Source organism: Muscardinus avellanarius, assembly GCF_963383645.1.
Source record: "Muscardinus avellanarius genome assembly, chromosome: 22".
NCBI lineage: Eukaryota > Metazoa > Chordata > Mammalia > Rodentia > Gliridae > Muscardinus > Muscardinus avellanarius.
The window spans coordinates 10,387,156-10,409,467 of record NC_137808.1 but is presented as its reverse complement, the minus strand read 5'-3'; the positions used below and the strand labels follow the sequence as shown (position 1 = coordinate 10,409,467).

General features: G+C 44.9%; 1 protein-coding gene across 1 annotated transcript in view; it reads left to right on the top strand.

The window, feature by feature from the left end:
• Positions 1 to 19,619, top strand: part of SHQ1 (SHQ1, H/ACA ribonucleoprotein assembly factor) — a gene marked incomplete at both ends in the record, with an annotated part of 65,540 nt that extends 45,921 nt beyond the window's left edge. Inside the window, one exon of the mRNA XM_080718222.1 lies at positions 19,052 to 19,619. Within this exon, the coding sequence (XP_080574348.1) occupies positions 19,052 to 19,619 (568 nt within the window). The remainder of the gene's footprint in view (positions 1 to 19,051) is intronic.
• Positions 19,620 to 22,312: the final 2,693 nt, after the last annotated feature.

The window sequence follows — 22,312 nt, the reverse complement described above, 5'->3', positions numbered from 1 at the left end:
TTTTCGTAGGAGTTTTCTTGCGCTGGAGGCAGTGGGGGAGTGTGGCTGGGCACGGCCGGGCCGCGTGCCCTTGTCTGAGGAGCACTTGGCTGAGTGTCGGGTGTGCCTCTCCGTTCCCTCCTCTTTGGTCACGCCTGGGTCTTGTGCTTTCTGGACCTCGGCTCCTGGGAGGAGACACACAGGACGGGGGCGCGTGCTGGTGATTGATGTAGTCAGGTCTTGTAAACCAGCGTTCCGTGCTTCGTGGAGAGCTGTCCCCGCGCCTGGACCGTCTTAACATCTCACTCTGGAAGAGACTTGCGTTGATTAATGTGGCATCTGTGCACTTAGAAAGCGCTCTGTGCCGGGAGAGCTTTGTCAAGTGCGTCCTTTGAATGGAGTCACAGGAAAGCTTTTTTGAAAAACTGACAACTTGAAGCACAGTTTCCTTTTTCTTCTGCCCATTATGATGGAAACCCAATCCTTGTTATAACATAATTATCTCAACCGCAGCCAGCGGGGAGCTGCCGCCTTCATGTAAGGGGTGTGAAGTCTCCTAAATAAATAGAGGATTAATTACACTCGCAGTGTGTTGTGAAGGTGATGAGATTGATTGCGACCATTCGACTTGTCCCATTTCCTGCTCTGACTACTCTGTTGACTAAAGAGAAGCTGGGAAATTAATAAGTCAATCCCGGAAGCACATAACTGGCCAGCACGGAATGTTGGAAAAGGACCTCCCTCTGGAGGCGTGTTTCCAGATAGCAAATAATGATGTTTATTTTAGATAATTTTTATCATCGATTATTCTTTTACTATTTTCCGTTTCAACAGCTTTCCAGGGAATCATTTTTTAATTTCAGAAGTATGGATTTTGAGTGTTAAAAAAAATTGACACGTTGAATTTTAGTGGATGAGTATCAGCAAATTTTGGCTCCATGCTTAGATCTTTTCCTTTAGTTTGGCCTTTTTGGGGGCTTAAATTAAAGAAAATGTTAGTTGTTCTATGTTTCCATTGTCTTTTGCACACAGGACCTGGGTGCTTTTGTTAAACTTTAATGATGAATTAATACTTTCATAGTATATACCATGTTTTCTATTTGATCTTTCTTTTACTTAACTTCTTAACTGCTGGAGAATTTTGTAATACTTAAAATGATTATTCTGGTTCATTCATTTATCTTCTCTCTCTCTCTTTTTTTTTAATGTAGTGCTAGGGATGGAGCCCAGGGGCATTGGACCATCAGGCTATACCCCTAGTTCTGTTTTACTTTTTATTTGGAAGCAGGGTCTCACAAAGTTGCTGAGAGCCTCACTAAGTTGCCAAGGCTGGCTTCAAACCTGTGATCCTCCCTGTCTCTGCTTCCCAAGTACTGGGATTACAGGAGTGCACCACTGTGCCCAGCTCCTCCAGATTTTCCACTGCTGTGATTTCCCAAGTGAGGTGTACTTACCACAGAAAACGCTAACTAAACAGTAACACTAAACATAAAAAACACGGGAAACACTAACAGTGGTAACAAGACTATCAGACCATCTATGTTCGTTTCTTTAAAAAGTAAGAAATTAGGTTTCACTAATATTTTATATAAGAAGAAAAGCATGTTAGGGGGTATGTCCTATGTATATTTTTATAATGAGATACTTGATCAGAAAAAACTTCAAAGGAGGGCATGGTGATTCACACCTATAATTCCAGTCAGTACTTTGAGGCCGAGACAGGAGGATCGCAGGTTCAAAGCCAACCTCAGCAACTTAGTGAGATTGTTTCAAAATAAAAAAATTTAAGCCGGGCGTGGTGGCGCACGCTTGTAATCCCATTACTTAAGAGGCTGAGACAGGGGGATCACGTGGGTTCGAAGCCAGCCTCAGCTACTTAGTGAGGCTCTCAGCAACTTAGTGAGACCCTGTTTCCAAATAAAATATAAAACAGGTCTGGGAGTGTAGCCTTGGAGGTAGAAAACCCCTGGGTTCCATCCCCAGTGCCACAAATAAAATAGAATAATTTTAAAAGGGCTGAGAGTGTAGCTCAGCGGCACCAGTAGCCCTGGGTCCAATCCTACACATGCACACACACATGAAGAAGAGAAAGCGGAATCGTGAGTCTACTGCTTCATGGAGCAGCCATCCTTGTTTCCAAAGAGAAGTTTCTGTGTTATTCTCAAACCCTGAAATTTGACGGGGAGGGGGCAGCAGTTGCCTTTCCAAGGAAGTAAGAATTGGGGTTCCAGGGCTTTTGGTGGTTGCTGCTGTGGACAGCGGCCCACAACTGGGTACACACTGGACTTTATCTCATTTTTGCCTTGAGGATTCTTAGGTATTGTTCTTTTTTCTCCTTCCTTCTTTCCTTCCTCTCTCTTTTTTTTTTTTTCCTTTCTTTCTGTGGTGGTTTGAACCCAGGGGCACTCTGCCTCTGAGCTATTGTATTTTTTGTTTTGAAACAGGGAGGGTCTCATTAATGTCTGGAGGGCCTCACTCAGTTGCCGAGGCTGGCCTCGTCCTGTCTCAGCCGCCCAAGTTCTGGGGCTACAGGAGCGTGTCATAGATGTATCAGTATGTGGCATACTCTACATGGTAGAACAACATGTCTCTTCTGATGCTCTGTTTTCTCCCGATTCCTCCTTGCTCTCTGTACTTGAGGGACATATCTCAAGTTGTTCTTTGGGAATGTCGCTTTTTATTTCTTGCTAGAACCCAAAGATACTTTGAATAGAGAATAGCACACTTTCCCACTTGTACTGTTAAGTACCCACATACCCTTCCGAGGAGGCTGGCCAGCCAGTTTAGATGATTTTTTTTTTTTTTTTTTTTTTTTTGGAGGTACTGGGGTTCCTGGAAGCCCTTCTACCTCCGGGCTACACTCCCAGACCGATTTTATATTTTTGAAACAGGGTCTCTTATTGCTAGCGTGGCTGGCTTCGAACCTCTGTGATCCTCTTGTCTCTGCCTCCCAAGTGCGGGGATTACAAGCGTGCGCCACCACACCCGGCTTGGCCAGCCAGTTTAGATTTTATTTCTATCCTTAGCGTATCCTAATGCTTCAGGAAAGTGTTTCTTACTAGAAGAAATCGACTTCCTTTCTAACAGGAGGTTTAAAATCACAGCTGTCCACATGTGTACTGGCTACTTGTCCTAATGGATGTCGCAGCTGGGAGGTTCTTCACTCATGCTCTGTAAGCTAAAGTGAGCTGAGCAGAACCATTGGGCGAGGACCTGTCTTCTGTTAAATGCCGGACTCAGAAAGAGCAGGCTTGTAAAACTCCGGCGGTCAGCTTGTATTCGGAGTGCAGCAGTGCTGCCCAGCCTTAACCTTCGAGGAGCTTTGCCATAAAATGATTTCTTTTTGTGTTTTATTTTGAAGTAGGATCTCACTTAAGTTGCTGAGGCTGGCCTTGAACCTGCGGGTCCTCCTGTGTCAGCCTCCCAAGTACTGGGATTACAAGTGTGCACCGCCACTCCCAACCCACGACACATGACTTTGAACGTAAACTTCCAGTCTCTTCGCTCGGTAAGGCCTAAGCTTACCTTACTTGACTTGGAAGCATCTGAGTTTGTTTTAGGTTTTGCTTGTCTCTTTAAGACAGGTCAGTGTTGAACCCAGGGGCATTCTACCTCCAAGTTATACTCCCAGCTCTGTCTGATTCTTTATTTTGAGACAGAGGCTCACTGTGCTGCTAAAGGTCTCCCTAAGTTGCGAGGCTATCCTCAAACCTGTGGTCCTCTCCTGTCAGCCTCTCAAGTACTGGATTTCCAGGTGTGTGTCACGGTACCTGAGGGCTGTTACTTGTTTTTAAACCTTATGTACATGAAAGCACATTGCATATGTTCTTTCCTCTGTTAACATGCTTCTGTCTCTTAGTTTTCAAAAGCTAGCTTAGAATGCTTGTGTGTTCCTTCATTATCCTGTTATGTGCTCTGCTGCTGTCTGAGTATATTGCAGTTTGTTTATCTGTTCTGTGCATGGTATCATTGAAGGTCTCCAGTTTGGATCTCTGGACAAGTGCTGCTCTGAACATCACTGTACGTCAGTCACCTCGACTGATGGAACTTGGGATAAGCTCTAAGCCTCGCAATGGAACTGCTGGGATTTAGGCTGCCATCGTAGGGTAGACGTCCTCAGGCCGTAGCAAACTGTCTTCCAAAGTGCTTGTACCAACTGATTGCGGTTTATACTCCCAGAGCAACGCATGAAAAGCTTCCTGGTTCTTCTTACTGTTCAAGTTTTAAGATATGGTTATGTGAAGGGTGTAATGGTCACATATAAAATGTCCCCTGAAAAAAGCTCATGTATTAATGCTTAGAGTTGATACAACAAAGTCATGAGGTTTGCAATTTCATCGGCAAACAAATCCACCGTAAGGATTTGAATGGTAAGCTAGGCAGGCGGTGTGACTGGAAGAAGTCGATCCCTGGGAGTGTGGCCTCGAGGCCTGTGCTCTGTCTTTGGATCCCCTTGCTTGCTGATTGTCTCCTGCGCTGGCCTTCATGATGTGAGAGCAGAGCCTGCTCGCTCGCTCGCTCTCTCTCGCTCTCTCTCGCTCTCTCTCGCTCTCTCTCTCTCGCTCTCTCTCGCTCTCTCTCTCTCGCTCTCTCTCGCTCGCTAGCTCGCTCGCTCTCTCTCGCTCTCTTGCTCTCCGTTTCCCACCACCATGCCTTGAGCTCCACAGACCTGGCCTGACATGGACTGAACCCAGAATCTCCAAAAATACTTCCTCTGAAGTTGTGTGGTTATTCATTTTTTTTATTATCTCGGTGAGGGTGCTTCACCAAGACAAAGGAATAGGAAACACTTTCTTTTAGCATCTTAATTTGAATTTCCCTGATTACCGATGCTATGTTTTCATGTACTCTCGCTCTCCTCCCCATTTTTCAGTAAGGCTGTCTTCCTTTTTGATGTGTAGGATTCTTCCAGCCTTCTGGATACTAGACCTTTATTGGTTAAACATGTTGCACTCATTTCCTCCTGGTTTGTAGTTTATCTTTCAGTCCCCATGTGGTGTCGTCCTAAGCAGCAGTTTTTAATTTTAATGCTGTGGAATTTATAAATATGTCCCTTTCTGGCTGTCCTTTGGGTTCTTACTTAAGAAAGTCTTTATGCTTTGGGTGTCATAAAGATACTCTCCCATAGCATGTTCTAAAATTCGTATTCCTTTTGTGATTAGCATTTAAGTCCTTAGTCCACCTGGAATTGATTTCTTAGATGTTATGAGCTAGGGGATCCAGTTTGTTTTTTCCCCACATGGATAGCCTTTGCCCAGTTCCATTCATTGAATAGTCTCGCCTTTCCTCGAGCACCACCGTAAATCAAGTTTACATGTACGCGTGGATCTGTTTCTGGGTTGGCCATTCAGTTCCACTGATTTACTTGTCTCTCATGTGCCAATACCATACTTACTTAATTACTATGGCTTCATGTCTTAGAATCAGCCTGTCAAGTCCATGAAAAATGTTTTGATTGGAATTGCTTTGAATCTATTAATCAGTTTAAAGAGACTAAAACATTTAGTCTCTCCAGTAACATAATACGATGCATAAGTTTTCTTTAATGTCTTTCAATAAAATTTTGTGATTTTCTTTATTTTCTTTCGTGTGAGTGAGTGTGTGTGTGTGTGTGTGTGTGTGTGTGTGTGTGTGTGTGTTACTGGGAGTGGAACCCAGGGGCTTTTCTACCTGGGCTATACTCCCAGACCTATTTTATACTGTTTGGAAACAGGGTCTCACTAAGTTGCTGAGAGCCTCACTAAGTAGCTGAGGCTGCCTTCGAACCTGTGCTGTCCTCCTGTCTCAGCCTCCCAAGTGCTGGGATTACAAGCGTGCACCACCATGCCCAGCTGTAATTGTCTTCATAAGAGACTTACATGTATTTTGTTGGACTTACTGCCTTGTATTTTGGTTGCTATTATAAATAGGAACTTTGGGGGGAAAATCACTTTCAAGCTATCTGTTTAAAAGTACATAAAAATGCAGTTCAGTTGTTTTTTAGGTGTGTGTGTGTGTGTGTGTGTGTGTGTGTGTGTGTTCACGCACGGTGTGTGTGTGTGTGTTATTGGGAACTGAACCAAGGGGCATTCTACCTCCCGTACTACACCCTCAGCCTTTTTTTTTTCTAGATTTAAAAAATAATAATAATAATTTTAGCCTTAGTTACTTAGTGAGGCCCTCTGCTACTTAGTGGGACCCTGTTTCAAAATAAAGAATAAAAAATAGGGCTGGGGGTGTAGCTCAGAGGTAGAATGCCCCTGGGTTCAATCCCCAGTACCACAAAAATGATTCATTAATTATATATATATAATGCTTTTATTGGTGCACTGTATTCGCACATCATGCTGTAGTTCAGAGTGATAGGGACATACGTGCACACTGCACTTGGTGAGCGCTCTCTCCCTACCCCAAACCTAACTTGTTCTTTATTTTTGAGAAAATGCTTCCAGCATTAATCGTTAAATACATTGACGGTATGTTTCTGTTGATAATAACTTTTATCAAGTTAACAAGAAGTTCCTGTTAGTCTTAGTCTGCAGGGTTTTTGATCCCCAAATGGTTGTAGAATTTTATTGTATATCTTTTTTTATCTTTTGAGATAATCTTAAATTTTCTCCTTTAATCTCTTCTTTTCTCTACCAGGAATATAAAATGTTCTTTTAGCTCATTCACAAGCCCAGTGCAGTCCTTTCTCCACTGCAGGACCTGGAACTATCACTGACATCACTTTCCTTGGGGAGGGTCACCTCCAGTATCAGTCACAGCATTGAAATGTCCTTTTCAGGCCAGCTGTTGGTGGCCCACGCCTGTAACCCTAGTACTTGGGAGGCTGAGACAGGAGGATCGCTGGTTCAAAGCCAGCTTCAGCAACTTAATGAGACCCTCTGCAATTTAGTGAGATCCTGTTTCAAAATTTAAAAAAATATAATAGGGCTGGTGGTGTAGCTCAGAGGTAGAAGCCCCCGGGTTCAATCCCCCGTACCAGAAAACAAAAGGAAGTGCCTGGCCAGTCTTCTCTTTTGTGCCCCTTTACTTGGTGGATTGGTTCCCTCTCTCATGCCACCACCTTGCGACTGCTAACCCTGGCACGAGCAGCTCCAGGGCCTGCAACTCACTGTGGAGATGACCCTCGCCTCCTAAGGTCAGAGAGTGTTTCAAGTTCTCCTTTAAGTTTGTCTGGAATCTACGTTCTTCACATGAGCTTTTATTCTGGAACCACGTAGAACAGGATCAGCTCTCTTTAAATGTCTGTCCTCTGCAGAGAAACTGTAGTACCCTTTCTGAGTCAGCCAGGTTACTCTTTTCTGCCTTTCAGTTATTTCTGTAGGGCCAACATTTTCAATGCTCTGCCCATGCTGGTCTCTCCTCTGGCAGACTGAACTTCATCAGCACCTCTCACTCCCTTTTTTTGATCCAGCCTTTAAAAAGTATCCTCCAGGTCAGGCATGGTGGCCGCATGCCTGTAATCTCAGCGCTTGAGAGGCGGAGACAGGAGGACCACAGGTGTGAAGCCAGACTCGGCGACATAGTCAAGGAGCTCATCCTTGGAAACCTGAGTGTATGGCTCCGACTAAGTAACCCTGGCCTCCTTAGCTCTTCACCACCTTGCTGTGGGCAGCGAATCCTCGGCATCTTCTAGAGCCTTCTAGAGCACGTAATGAGTACTGCATGTTATCTTGGCCAAAAAAATCTCCCACGTGGTGTCTCTCACTGAGCAATTAGTGTGTTGGGGGGATGGCAAGATATGCAGAGGGCAGAGGACTTCTAAGTGCGCCCACCCTCATCACCAAGGACACAGTTGGCCCTAGGAAAGGTAATGATTCAGAGGAGGGGAATCGGGCTGGTGTGCAGCGCTGATTCGAGTAGGAGTCCTGGACAGAGAGTTGAAGGTGGGAGGGAGCCTGACGGGCACAGAAAGAAGGGTTCAGGAGGAGAAGGCAGAGACAGAACTCGAGGTAAAATCTGCAAAGGTAAAACAGCCACGCAGGTGTGGGAGCAGCGATAAAGTAGTCCCCCACTAGGCAGGCCTGCGTTGGGGTGTACAGGATATGTTTGGGGACTGGGGAGAGAGAAATAAGTCTGCAAAATATAAGAATTTGCAAGCTAGTGACCCCCGGGTCTGTTTGGCGCTGAGTCTTTAAAAACCCTAAATTGGTTGTCAACACTTAACAAGCAAAAGTCCAGATTTTCTGTTGCTCTTGAAAAGAGGGAGATCCTGGCAGTTGCCAGGGCCAGCTGTCCACAGCGTGCGGGACAAGTGCGCGCCATTCTGTCACCGCCCCTCCTGCCCACTCCACTCCATCTGCCTGCCTGCCTGCCTCTGCAGGCCGCGGGGCTTGTGGCCCTGGCCCGAGGGACAGGCGCTGTGATGCTGGGTCAGAGGCACCTGCCTGAGCCTACCAGTCCATGCCCGTACGAGCCAAAGGCATGTTGTGCTTGTGCCCGGCCGGATGGCGAGGACCTGGCACCGTGCCCAGCCAACACTGGGCACTCCATAAGGTGGCACCTGGGTGGAAGAGTGACCACGTCAGGATGGGATGAATTCTGGAAGCTGCAGCTGGGTTCCAGAATGATTCGGAGGCGCACACCAGTCAAACCAGTGGCGCATTTTGAACCCTGTTTAATGGCCCACTGCGGCCAGCCGTTGGGCAGCAGATAGGATGCTCTTACAGAGGACAGCCCACCTGTCCATGTCAAGGGAAAAACTGCTGCTGCCGCCTCGCCCGTTGGTAGCTCCAAAGAAGAAATCAGCAGGGACAAAGAATGAGAAGCGGGGTGGGCGCGTGCTTGCGTGCCCACCCAGCAGGACCGCAGTCACAGCCAGTGCCCTGTGGGTTTCTTTCCTTCCCTTCTTCTGCGTGTCTATACTCCTCCAGGCTCTGTCTGAATGCACTTTGCCGTGTGGATGTTAGGTGAGAAGAAAGTCAGGCTGCCTCTCCTGGGCCCAGGCCCTGGAAAATCAAAGCGCGTGCACAAAGGCAGCTCTTCCCTGCCTGCGGCGGGGTCAGCGGCCTGTGTAATGTCTCCCCATCGGCCCATCTCTGCTGGTTTCTCGTGGTTTTGAGCCAGGCACCAGGAGCTGTGTGCTCACATTCCCCGCTTCTTGTCAAGTGCACCGCTGCAGAGGGCTGGCTTTGCCTCTGAACTGGGGTGGTTGGAGGGAGAAGCCACCCAGCTCCCTAAACGGGGCAGGATGCAGGAAAGCACTCCTGCTGCCCACTCGCCCGCACAGGGAGCGTCTGATCTTCTGGACTGCAGCTGGAAGCAGGCTTCGGCTTCCCTTCTGGTGGGACCGGGAGACGCTCCTTGGCCAACAGGTGTGGCTCTGCCTGCGGAAGTCTGAGTCCTTTTACTGCGCGTTCCTATATTTAGTGCAGTGATATCTGAGTCACACTTTCATTCTTATTTTTAGTACACAGTAATTTTTGTAGGTCGTAATTTGGATCTGATTGGGACGTGTTCGCAATTCATCCATTCCATCCATCCTAATTATAGAAGAAGAGCTTTTTTTTTTTTTGGCTTTTGGTTTTGTACTGAGTATTGAACCCAGGGGCATTCTGCCTTCGAGCTACGTCCTTCAGCCCTTTTTATTTTTTATTTTGGAAAGGGTCTCGCCAAGTTACTGAGGCTGGCCTTAAACCTGCAACCCTCCTGTCTCATCTCCCGGGTACTGGGATTACAGGCACGCACCACTATGCCCACCCTCAAATGCTTTTAAAAATCCAAATTTGGAACCTCAGCCCAGTCCAGGTCTAGGTCCTGGGGTTTCAGATAGGCAGTTGAGGATTTCAGTGGTTATAGCATCTGGCTGATGAGAGTCAATTTAAGTGACATAATCTGAGGCGACAACGACCTGCAGAATGAACAGCCCCAGGGTGCTAAGAAGAGTGCTGGTTACGAGAGTTCACTTAAGAGGGCTAGGAGCCATGTGCACTGGCATAGACCTGTCATTCCTGTACTTGGGAGGCTGAGACAGGAGGATTGAGGTTCAAGGCCAGCCTTAGCAACTTAATGAGGCCCTCAGTAACTTAGTGAGACCCTGTTTCAAAATAAATAAAATAAAATAGGGCTCAGAGGGATAATGCCTTTTGGTGTAATCTCTAGTACAAAAAAGAAAAAGGAAGGAAGTGGGAGGGGGTGCTAGGAAAAACAAATGATCAGCCTTCGTGCTTTCTTATAAATATAAGAAATGTGAAATTCAAGTCTGTTCTCTCTATGTATGCATGTGTCAGCGGGCACGCGGGTAGAGTTTACTAGACAAAGTGGTGCCTTGAATTCTAGGACAGATTTGAACAGAAGAAGTCTGGCTCCAGTGTCTGTTCAATGGAACTAACTGAACTGTTGTTAAATCGACTATTGTTTCAAGAGAAAGGTGTTGGTAAGACATGCTCTTCTGCTAAGAGAAATAATAATAGAAGTGCCGAGTATCACACCAAAACAATCCCAAGCAGCTGAGGTCGACAAAAAAAAAAAAGTTTCTGCCCTGTTCCCTGTAATGATAGCAATAATGTAGAAGCACCTGAAAACTTGACTTAGTTGTCTTTTTTCTTTTTTCTTCCCTGGATGGGGGGAATGTTTGCTTTTGAAATTGCCTATAATTTAATTGCAGTTGTAGGTGGAGAAAGCGATCTTAGAAACTCTTGTGCCTTTTTAACTATGTTTTGAGAAGATCGGCTTTACATGCAGCACACAGCTTAAATAAAACTTCTCACTTTGAGTAAAGGTTCATACAAGTGGCTCGTGTTTAGGTTTTTCTTAGGTAAGAGGAAGTAGTAAGCCGGGCGTGGTGGCGCACGCTTGTAATCCCAGCCTTCGGGAGGCTGAGACCAGAGGATCACGGTTCGCGGACAGCCTCAGCTACTTAGTGAGGCCCTCTGCAACTCAGTGAGACCCGGTTTCAAAATAAGGAATAAAAAATTGGGCAGGGGGTGTAGCTCGGAGGTCAAATGCCTCTGGGTTCCATCCCCAGACCCACAAAAAAAAAAAAAAAAGAAAGTAGTAGAGACTTAGAAACGATACTAAAATAAAAGTCTTAGAAATTCTTGCTTTAGTTCAGAAAGTACTGAGGTTGGTCTGTAGGTCAAACGTCTCGGGGAGAATGTCAGACAATGCTGGTCTCCGGTAGTACCCGCCTGTCATCCCCGTACTTGGGAGGCTGAGACAGGAGGATTGCAGGTTCGATGACAGCCTCAGCAATTTAGCAAGCCTCTCAGCAATCTAGTGAGACTGTATTTAAAAAAATAATACTAATAAGCCAGGCATGGTGCACAGACCTGTACCCAGTACTTGGGAGGCTGAGGCAGAAATATCACAGGTTTGAGGATGGCCCCAGCAAGTAGTGACACTCTCATCAACTGGGTGAGACCCTGTTTCAAAAAATAAAATAGGTCCAGGGGTGTATCTCGGAAGTAGTATGACCCTGGGCTCAATCCTCAGTATAAAAATAACAGTGGTAATGATAATAATAATAATAGGGCTTGGGGTATAGCTCAGAGATAGAATGCCACTAGATCCAGTCTCCAGGCCCACAAAAACAAAAACAAGCAAAATCTGCCAAGCTGGCGTGAGAGCATTAAGCCTGACGGAGGAGCAGAGCTTGTAATGAAGCCATTTCAGGAGCGTGGAGTGCGGCTGCTGGCAGAGAGGTGGATGGGTGATAGGGGGCGTGTTTCCTAAGCACTCTCCCATGGCCTTTGCCTGTGGTCCTCAGGTACCGGGACTCCCTGCCAACTGCAGTTCCCGCTGGGAGAGGCGCTATGAAGTCCCTGGACGAGGGCCACCCTAATCCACTGTGTCGCCCTTTAACCCGGTGACATCTGCAAAGGCCTCTGTTTCTATACAAGGTCACACGCCCGGGGTTCCAGGGGCTCGCTTGTCAGCACGTCTTTGCCAGGGGCACAGGTCAACCCACAGCGCTTTCCGTCTGCTGCCATGCTTATAGGAGAGCCTCCTCCATCTCGTCGGTTGACCTCCCTTAGTTTAATTGAATCCACGCAGCCGTCATTAATAACCGCTTGCCCTTTTCACATAGATGAAATGTGGAAATGTTTTCAGAATTGCTCAAGTCTGACAGGCCCCAGTATTAAGCTTCAGGGAGTGATTACAGGGAAGTGCGCTAAGAGCTCCCTGGGACTGCGCTTCCTGTCTTCCTGCGGCCTTTTATAGCCTTTAGAGATGCTTTTGTTTTTCTTTTTGTTTTTCACTTGGCTGTTTGGTTTCACTCAAAAATTATTTATTTCTTGCCTTGTGCCAGGCTTTTTTTTTTTTTTTTTTTTTTTCCAGGTCTGGGGATGGAACCCAGGGGCATTCGACCTCCGAGCTACACCCCCTGCCCAATTTTTTATTCCTTATTTTGAAACCGGGTCTCACTGAGTTGCAGAGGGCCTCACTAAATAGCTGAGGCTGTCCGCGAACCGCGATCCTCCGGCCTCAGCCTCCCGAATGCTGGGATTCCAAGCGTGCACCCCCACGCCCGGCTAGTTCTGTGTTCCTTTCAGGATCACAGCTAAGCTCATTTCAGTGATGGCAGTTCTACTGGAATGCAGAGGTTGTTGAGGGAAATGTGGCAAATTTATGAGACCCACGGTTCCATTGGTGCTAATTCGATCTGGTCTAATAGATCCTGTTCCCAAAACAAAAAAAATAAAAAAGAGCTGAGGGTGTAGGTCAGAGGTGGAACGCCCCTGGATTCAATCCCCAGTACCAAAAATAAAAAAAGAAACTCTTAAGAGTTTAATATATCTTCTTTGTATTAAAGTATTAGTGTTTTTGTTTAAAGGGATTGAATGTTTCTGCTAATGACGGAGCTGGAATTGGCTTTCTCTGTTATCAGGTAACAGCATCCAGGTCTGTACGCATCTATATGTACATCAGATGGTATTTATTTTTCATAGAAACTCTAAGGTGCAAGATAGAAATTTCACTAGCAACCTCAATTAAAAGCCAGTGCCTTACCTTTGAAATCCAGCTATTTTTAAAAATGTGTTTAGAGCCGGGCGTGGTGGCGCACACTTGTAATCCCCGCACTTGGGAGGCTGAGACAGGAGGATCGCGCAGGTTCAAAGCCAGCCTCCGCTGGCTTAAGAGACCCTGTTTCCAAATAAAAAAATAAAATAGGTCTGGGAGTGTAGCCCGGAAGTAGAAGACCCCTGAGTTCCATCCCCAGCACCACCAAAAAATAAAAAATGAACAAAATGTGTTTAAGCAGAGGATCCTAAAATAGGAAACATGTTCTGAATTTTCAATAGACAAATAGCATTACGATCTATGCCATTTATTTATTTATTTATTTATTTATTTATTTATTTATTTCCAAGTACTGGAGATTGAACCCAGAGGCATTTTACCTTTGAGTTACACCCCCCAGCCCTATTTTTTTATTCTTTATTTTGAAACAGTGTCTCACTAAGTTGTGGAGGACCTCACTAAGTTGCTGAGGCTGGCCTTGAACCTGTGATCCTCCTGTCTCAGCCTCCGGATTACTGGCATTACAGGAGAGCGTCTCCATGCCAGGCTCAGCAAGGCCCTTTAAAAGGAGTTGCTGTTTGGCCCCAGGTAGAGACTGGAAGAGATCTTCAGGCATTGACTAGGAGATTTCTAGTAGACCTGCAACTACAGGGAGTGCTGAAAAGTTGATTGATATTTGGAGACATATTTGGCAATGGGAGACAGGATATTCTGCCAGCTTGCCCGCTCTGCATTTCAGGGCTGCTGTTGCGTTTCCTACCGGCTGTTTCATTAAGCCATGGGACCGCCCACACACACACTCAGCGACCAAATGTCACGTAACAGGAATGTGGAGTCAGCTTACGCTGGTAGAGGCACACCCTCTCAATCGCTGCCACCGCCCTCACGGGACTTGGCCCTACTGTAACTTGGCAGCAGTCTCTAATCGAAAAAAAAAAAACCCTTGAAATAGGATATTATTTCATAATGGAAAAAGAATGACTAGTTTCTTGTCTTTTTAAAGTTATGTAGTAGGATTAAATTTCCAGTAACTTTTTTTAAAAATCAAACTTATGTTGGCTGTCACTTTATTAAAATATAACATTAGAGCTGGACTTAGTGGCACACATTTGTAATACAAGGATTTGGGAGGCTGAGACAGGAGGTTCGCAGGTTCACAGCCAGCTTCAGCTAATTAGGCCCTCTGCAACTTAGCAAGACCCTGTTTCAAAATAAAGAATAAAATATAGGGCTGGGAGAGTAGCTTGGAGGTAGTAGAATACCCCTGGGTTCCATCCCCAGTACCCAAACACACACACACACACACACACACACACACACACACACACACACACGTATGGTCTGATTGCCAGGCTACTTTTTATTTTGAAACAGGATTTCACTGAGTTGCTGAGTGTCTTGGCTCATTTGCTGAGGCTAACCTCGACCTATGATCCTCCTGTCTCAGCCTCCCAAGTACTGCCATGCACTGCCATGCCTGATTTATCAGGTCACTTTTATTATTTACTTATTTTATATAGTGCTGGGGATTGAACTCAGGGGCATTCTCTCTCCAAGCTACACCCTCAGCCATATTTTATTTTTATTTTGATACAGTCTCACTAGGTGGATAAGCATCTCCATACTTGCTGAGGCTGTCCTCGAACCTGTGATTTTTCCTGTCTCAGCCTCAAATTGTATTGGGATTATAAGCATGTACCACCACACCTGGCAATCAGGTCGCTTTTAAATACTGAGTGTTGTCTTAGCCAGGCGTGGTGGCGCACGCTTGGAATCGCAGCATTTGGGAGGCTGAGACCGGAGGATCGCAGTGTGCGGACAGCCTCAGCTACTTAGTGAGGCCCTCTGCAACTCAGTGAGACCCTGTTTCAAACTAAAAAATAAAAAATTGGGCAGGGGGTGTAGCTTGGAGGTCAGATGCCTCTGGATTCCATCCCCAGACCCGCAAATAAATAAACACTGAGTGTCTTCACTCTGAAATACATTCTTAGCAGGCAAGGTATTCCTCACTTAGATATAAAAGACCTACTATAACTATAGCTAGTAATTCAGCATGTGTTCATTTTTAAATGTATTTGTAGCCAGGCGTGGTAATCCCCACGCTTGGGAGGCTGAGACAGGAGAATTGCACGGGTTTGAAGCCAGCCTCAGCTACTTAGTGAGGCTTTCAGCAACTTAGTGAGACCCTGTTTCCAAATAAATATTAAAAAGGTCTGGGAGTATAGCCCTCCCGGAGGTAGAAAGCCTCTGGGTTCCACCCCCAGTACCACAAAAAAATAAAAAATAAATAAAAGTATTTGTAAAAGTTTGGTTATATAATAATGCCATTTCTTTGTAGTTTTCTTTCTTTCTTTCTTTCTTTTTTCTGCACTGGGGATGGAGCCAAGGGGTCCTCTACCACAGAGCTGCATCCCCAGCTCTTGTCCTTTTATTTTTTCACTTTGAAACAGGGTCTAAGTTGCTGAGAGCCTCAAACCTCTAACCTGTGATCTGTGCCTGGCTAATATGCCATGACAAAACTTTTTTGTCTAAACTAGCCAGTTGCCTTTTGAACATGACAGAGAAAAAGCACTAACCACTTTAAACAAGCTGCTTTCTGAAATGGTACCACCATTAGAGGTGAATTTTAGAATTCACAAGTAGTAGCAGATTAGAACCAATTCTAATACACCAGTGGTACCCAAACTCTTTACCACGGCTACATCCCAAAATGTGTGGCAAACATCACCTGTAGCCATCTTGAACATGCAGATCTCATCACAGTCTTCTTAGTCTACAAAAAAAGTCAGTAGACTTTTTTTAAAGGCCTCACACTAGCCAGGTATGGTAGTGCACACCTGTCATCGGGAGGCTGAGATAGGAGGATTGCAGGTTCAAGGACAGCCTGCTCAGCAAGTACTGAGAGTCTCATTAACCTAGTGAAACCATGTTCCAAAATAAAAGGTTAAAAAAATAAGACTGGGGGTGTAGCTTAGAGTTGGAATGCTGTGGGTTCAACAAGGAAGGAAGGGAGGGAGGTAGGGAAGGAGGAAGGAAGGAAGGAAGGAAGGAAGGAAGGGAGGAAGGAAGGGAGGGAGGGAGGGAGGGAGGGAGGGAGGGAGAAAGAGAAAGAAAATTAAGTTTCCTCAATGTTTTATTTATTTATTTTTTTATTGGTGCACTGTATTCATACATCACAATGGGATAAAAAAAAAACTTATGTAGACATACATGCACACATCACCCAGTTAGCCCCTCCCCAACCCCACCCCATTCCCTCCCTATCCTTCCCATGCTTGGCTTAGTGGCTGACATCTAATATTATAGCAATTTATCCAAGATTAACAATGATAATCTCACATAACAGATTCATTTGTCTGATATCAAACTTTTGATCACTTAGATATAACATTTCAATATTTCTTTTTGCTTTCTTTCTTACCAGAGGATTTTTTTCCTTTTTTTTTTCTTTAAGTTGAAACTATCATACATTTTTTTTTTCAGAAAAAATCTATCCTAACATGAAATATGAACTCTAAATACCCAAAAACATCTCAAAAAAGAACAAAGCTAGAAGATGTACATTTTCTGATTTCAAACCTTATAAAGCTATAATAATTGAAACAGTATAACAGTTATAAAGGCAGATATATAAACCACTGGAGTAAAATAAAAAGCCTAGAAATAAATTCTTCCATATATGGTCAAGTTATTTTTGACAAGTTTTCCAAGAAAATTTGGTGAAGGAAATAATAATATTTTCACTAAATATTGTTTAAAAATAATAATTACATGAAAAAGAATAAAATTGAACCCTTACCTAATACCATATACAAATATTAACTCAAAATATATAAAAGACCTAAATGTAAATCTTAAGGCTATAAACTTTTAAAAGAAAACCTGGGTCATAACACTTTACAACATTGAAATTGATAGTGATTTCTTGGATATGATTTCAAAGGCACAGGCAACAAAAGAATAAACAAACTTCCTAAAAAAAAAATTGTACATCCAAAGACAATGTAAACAGAGTTAAAAGTTACTGATAGAATGGGATAAAATATTTCTAAATGCTCTATTTGAAGGTGTATTAATATTCCAAATAGAAATCCTAAAAATTAACAACAATAAAAGCAAACAATACAATTTAGAAATAGGTAAAAGACTAAAGTAAATAATGAATCTCCAAAGATTTTAACCAATAAACACATGAATATATTCTTCTTTTCTTAGTTGTCTGCTGGATGGGAGATCTTGTTTCTTTGGTTATGGTGTGTATTACCTATTTCTTCTTTGTAGTTAATCTCTTTGAGTATTTTCTCTAGCGCTGGTTTTGAAGACATTAATTCCTTCAGCTTCTGTTTGTCATGGAAGCTTCTTATTTCCCCATCTAATTTGATAGATAGTTTTGCTGGGTAGGAAATTTGGGGCGGGAAGTTGTTTTCTTTCAGAGTTTGGAATATGTTACTCCAAACCCTTTGGCTTTCATGACTTGGTTTGGGAAGTCTGCAGTGATTCTAATTGGTTTGCCTCTGAAAGTCACTTGGCCTTTTGTTTTTGTTGCCTTTAAGATACTCTGCTTGGCTTCCACATTGGTCATTTTGACAATTATGTGGCATGGGGATCCTATTCTCTGATCCTGTCTAAAGGGAGTTCTATAAGTTTTCTGGACCTGTGTATCGACCTCTTGCTCTATGTTTGGAAATTTTTCTGCTATTATTTCTTTGAAGATATTGTTGATCCCTTTGGTTTCACCTTCTTTTCTCTCCTCTATTCCGATTATTCTTAGGTTAGCTCTCTTAAAATGGGCCCATATTTCTTCGATGTCAGAATCCTGCTGTCTGATTTTTTTCTAAGTTATAAACTATGCGTTCGTTTTTGTATTGATCATCTTCTAGGAACAAGATTCTATTCTCCATGTGGTCTAATCAGTTGTTTATACTTTGAATTGAGGTCTTTAACTCAATGATTGCATCCTTTATTTCTTTTAGACTCTCCCTAAATTCTTTTCGAAGGTCCTGTATTATTTCTACAGTTATATTTCTGATTTGATCTTCTGGAGATCTCTGAATTTCTGTGTGATCAGGTTCTGATAATATGGGGTTGTGGGCATTCATTACTCTATTGTTGATCCTCTTTCCCATGATTTAAGAAGTTTGTGCCTTCCCTGGGTCACTATGACTTCACTTAGGGTGCTCTGTATCTTGAGTCTGCGGTAATCTCAACCGCCATTACTCCTTTACTGGGTTGTATCGCAAAGTCTCAGACCCAGGAAGATAATCAAGGCTGCATGAGACCGTGGGGGGTGCCAAGCTGGGTGTTTTCCCAAGGGGAGCTGCGACTAGGGTGTGGTATCTCTGCCACCGCTACTCATTCATTGGGTTGGACTGCACAATCTCAGACCCAAGGAGATTTTCAAAGCTGCACAAGTCCCTGGGAGTGCAGTACAGAGATTTCTCCTTTAGGGGCCTCAATTTCACTCACGGTTATTGTGCACAGTGAACTCACTGTCACTGCTGGCAATTTGGCGCCGCTGCCACGCCCTCAGCCATGAGGCTGGCGTATTTCTTTTCTGATTTTGAGCTCCGTTCTGAGTCCCTGGAAGGTGTGATGAGCTTGGCCACTGGAAGTTTTAGACGTTCTTTGCGCTGAAAGAACTACTGAATTACACATGAATGATCCGCAGCTGCTCACTTCAGCTCCTTTTTTACCTTTCCTCTATGGAGCCTGGTGCTGTGAGGGAAGATGGTGCCAGCGCATCTCCGCTGCTGCATTACGGGCTTGATTTCTGGTCTCTGGTTGTTCTTATAGTCTTTTTTTTCTCTGTCCCTTGTGTTTACATTTTTTATTTTTCTGCTGATGGTGTTTTCTGGCTATGAAAAGCTGATTTTGTGGCAATAGAGATCAAATTTTAGCAGGACTCATAAACACTGCTTTTCTCAGTCACTATCTTCCTGGAAGTCTCCTCCTAATGTTTTAATAGCTTTGTTTTCTACATAGATATCTTTGATCCATTCAAGGATTTATCCTGGTGTGCCACGTGGAAGTGTGGGTTTTTTTATTATTTGTTATTTTGGTATCCTATAGTCTGCAGGCCAGTTAATATATATTTCCACTATTTCTTCTTAAAATCATTTTCAAGGTCTAAAAAATTGGCAGCTCTTGTAGAAGCCTTAAAAGAAGTCTCCCTTACCAAGGCCCAGCTGGGATTGGAGCTGGAAGAGCTGGAAGCAGCAGCCCTTTTGGTCCAGGAAGAAGAAAGTTCTGGAAAAACCGAGCGTTCAGTCTCCACCCGGGACACACCACACTCCAGTCCTGAGCCGAGTGACTCCGAGGACTCAGGATCAGACAGCACTTCGTCATCAGACACTGCAGACTCAGCAGCCGAGCTGGAGGACCTCAGAGAGAGTTGTTCTGCTCCAGGGGCTTTCCTGAGAGGCCCCTTTCTGGGAGCGAGCAGCGCCCTGCTGGAGGACGATGGGGGGGCGTGCAAATACACGGGCAGCGAGCCATCTGAGGTGGCCCCTCCATCTGAAGTGGGCCCAGGCGGGCTGCTGGCCTCTTCCCAGGCTGCTGGAGGGCACCGGCCTCTGATAGAGGAGCTCGAGGGACCGCTGAGGTCCACGCTTCAGATTTCTCCACCTGAGGACAGCGCCACTGGGAGCCATGGCAACACGACGCCAGCAGTGCCAAGGGACGAAGGGAATTAGGTCCAATGGGCTGAATTAGAATTTCCCTCTCTGCTTTGTGCTTTTTTTTTTCCTTTGTATATACATTGTTTGTTTGTTGTTTGTTTGTTTGCGGGTCTGGGGATGGAACCAGGGGCATTCAACCTCCGAGGTACACCTCCTGCCCTATTTTTTTTTTTTTTTTTAATTTTTATTTTGAAACAGGGTCTCACTGAGTTGCAAAGGGCCTCACTAAGTAGCTGAGGCTGGCCACAAACCAGGATCTTCCAGTCTCAGCCTCCAGAATGCTGGGATTACAAGCGTGGGCCACCACGCCTGTCTTAAAACATTGTTTTTAAGTGAGTTCATTTTTATAGCTTTTGGTTTCTCTGTTGCATCCTGAGAAATAAAGTTTGAAAAGAGTTTGACCAAAGTGTAGCTAATGTTTAAAGATGAAAGTAACAGTTGCCTTGCCAGCACTCCAGAATGTCAGAATGTAGCAGGATAAGTTGACACTTTTGTTTTAGCTTCACTGAGGTGGGCCTGGACTTACAGCCACGTGTTCCTAGCTCAAGTGTATTGCGTGGTGAGTGTTGACCCATGGAGACGCCAGGACGCCATCAGCAGTAGCAAGGTAATAAGCTCACTGTCGTCCCAGGTGTCCCCGGTACCCCTTGACCTGGTCCCTGCCAGACAGTCCCCTCCCCAGGCAGCCACAGATCTAGACAGTAGCTTGCATTTCCTAGAGTTTTATAGAAACTATATGTAAACTCTATATGCAATATGTACCCTTTTGGGGGCCTGGCTTATTCTACTCTGCAACTGTTTTGAGACTGGTCCACGTGGTGGCGTGTGTCACGAGTCTTGAGAGTACCTTCTTTTCTCTGCTGACTGCTATTTCATTAGATAGATTTGTCTGTGCCCTCACTGAGACCTATTTCTGGTCTTGGACACAAATAAAGCTGTTGCACACATTCACATCCAAGCCTTCATGGGGAAATGCACTCTGGGTTTTGTACATAAATACCTGAAGGTGGGATGGCTGAGCCGGATGGCAAGTATGCATACACCTCACGTTCTCACGAGCTGTGGAACCGCTTTCCTTGTGGCTGTGCCATATTATATCTCACCCACAATGGCTCAGAGTTGTTAGGTGTTTATTTGTTTGTTTTTTGGTACTAGGGATTCTTCGACCTCTGAACCATACCCCAACCCTATTTTATTTCTACTTTGAGGCAGGTCTTGCTAAGTTTCCAAGACCAGCCTTGAAGCTGGGACCCTCCTGTCTCAGCCTTCCAGGTACTGGGATTACAGGGCTGTGCCACCAGCCTGGCTGATCTTTTAGTTTTTATCATCCTAAGAGGTCTCATATTCATTTGTATTTTCCCAAGGTTTATGGTATCTATCATCTTCTCATGTGCTAATTTGTTTTCTATACATCTTTTTGAAGTATCTATTCAAATCATCATCATTTTTTTTTTCTATACTGGGGATTGAACCCAGGAGTATTCTGCTTCCGAGTTACACTTTCAGCCTTATATTTTATTCTTTATTTTGAAACAGGGTCTTACTAAGTTGCAGAGGGCCTCACTAAGTAGCTGAGGCTGGCTACGAACCTGTGATCCTCCTGTCTCAGCTTTCCAAGTACTGGGATTACAAGGGTGCACTACCACGCCCAGCTCTTTATTTCTTTCTTATTTATTTATGTATTTATTTATTTTTAGTATTAAGAATTGGTCCTAGGGAGATTCTATCTCTGAACTACACCCCCAGCCCTATTTATTTTTTATTTATTGGTGGTACTGGGGATGTAACCCTTCTAACTCTGGGCTACACTCCCAGACCTATTTTATCTTTTTATTTGGAAACGGGCTGGCTTCAAACCTGCACGGTCCTCCTGTCTCTGCTTCCCAAGTGTGGGGATTACAAGCATGCGCCACCATGCCCGGCCCTATGTTTGTTTTGTTTTGTTTTGTTTTTAATTTGGAAATGGTCTTGCTGAGTTGTGGAGGGCCTAAATCACTGAGGCTGGCCTCCAATCTCCAATCCTCCTGTCTGAGCCTCCCGAGTACTGGGATTGCAAACATGCGCCACCTCACTGACCTCCTCATTCTCTCGGTGGGTCCTGTCCTACTGCACTCTTGGATACTAGAGGAGCCCCCCAACCCACTCCAGACCCCCTCTGGAGCCTGAGCTGCTTGGTGTTGCTAGTCCTCAGTTCTGTCCCTTGGGCTCCAGTGGCCGCTGCCTCAGTTTCCCCTCCTCAGCCTGGAAAGTCTTTCTGGGCAGCAGGTGGGCCCGGCCTAAGGTTCCCTTGCTGTGCTTGCTCCCACAGTCCCAGCCTCCTTTCTCCTGACGGTCGGCGCCCTGCAGACCACCGCGTCCTGTTTTGTTCCTGGTATCAGTCTTCGGTTTTGCCGGGCTGGAGAGCAGCACTGGTCCCTGTCGCCGCATCTCACCTGGAAGCGTGGTGAGCCAGCAGGGAGGTGCGGCCGGGCGCACCTGACCCCACCACTGGTCACTGCCATCTTTTTTTTTTTTTTTTTTTTTTTTTTTTTTTTTTTTTTTGCGGGTCTGGGGATGGAACCCAGGGGCATTTAACCTCCGAGCTACACCCCCTGCCCTATTTTTTATTCTTTTTTTTTTGGGGGGGGTACTGGAGGTGGAACCCAGAGGCTTTCTACCTCTGGGCTATACTCCCAGACCTATTTTATAGTTTATTTGGAAACAGGGTC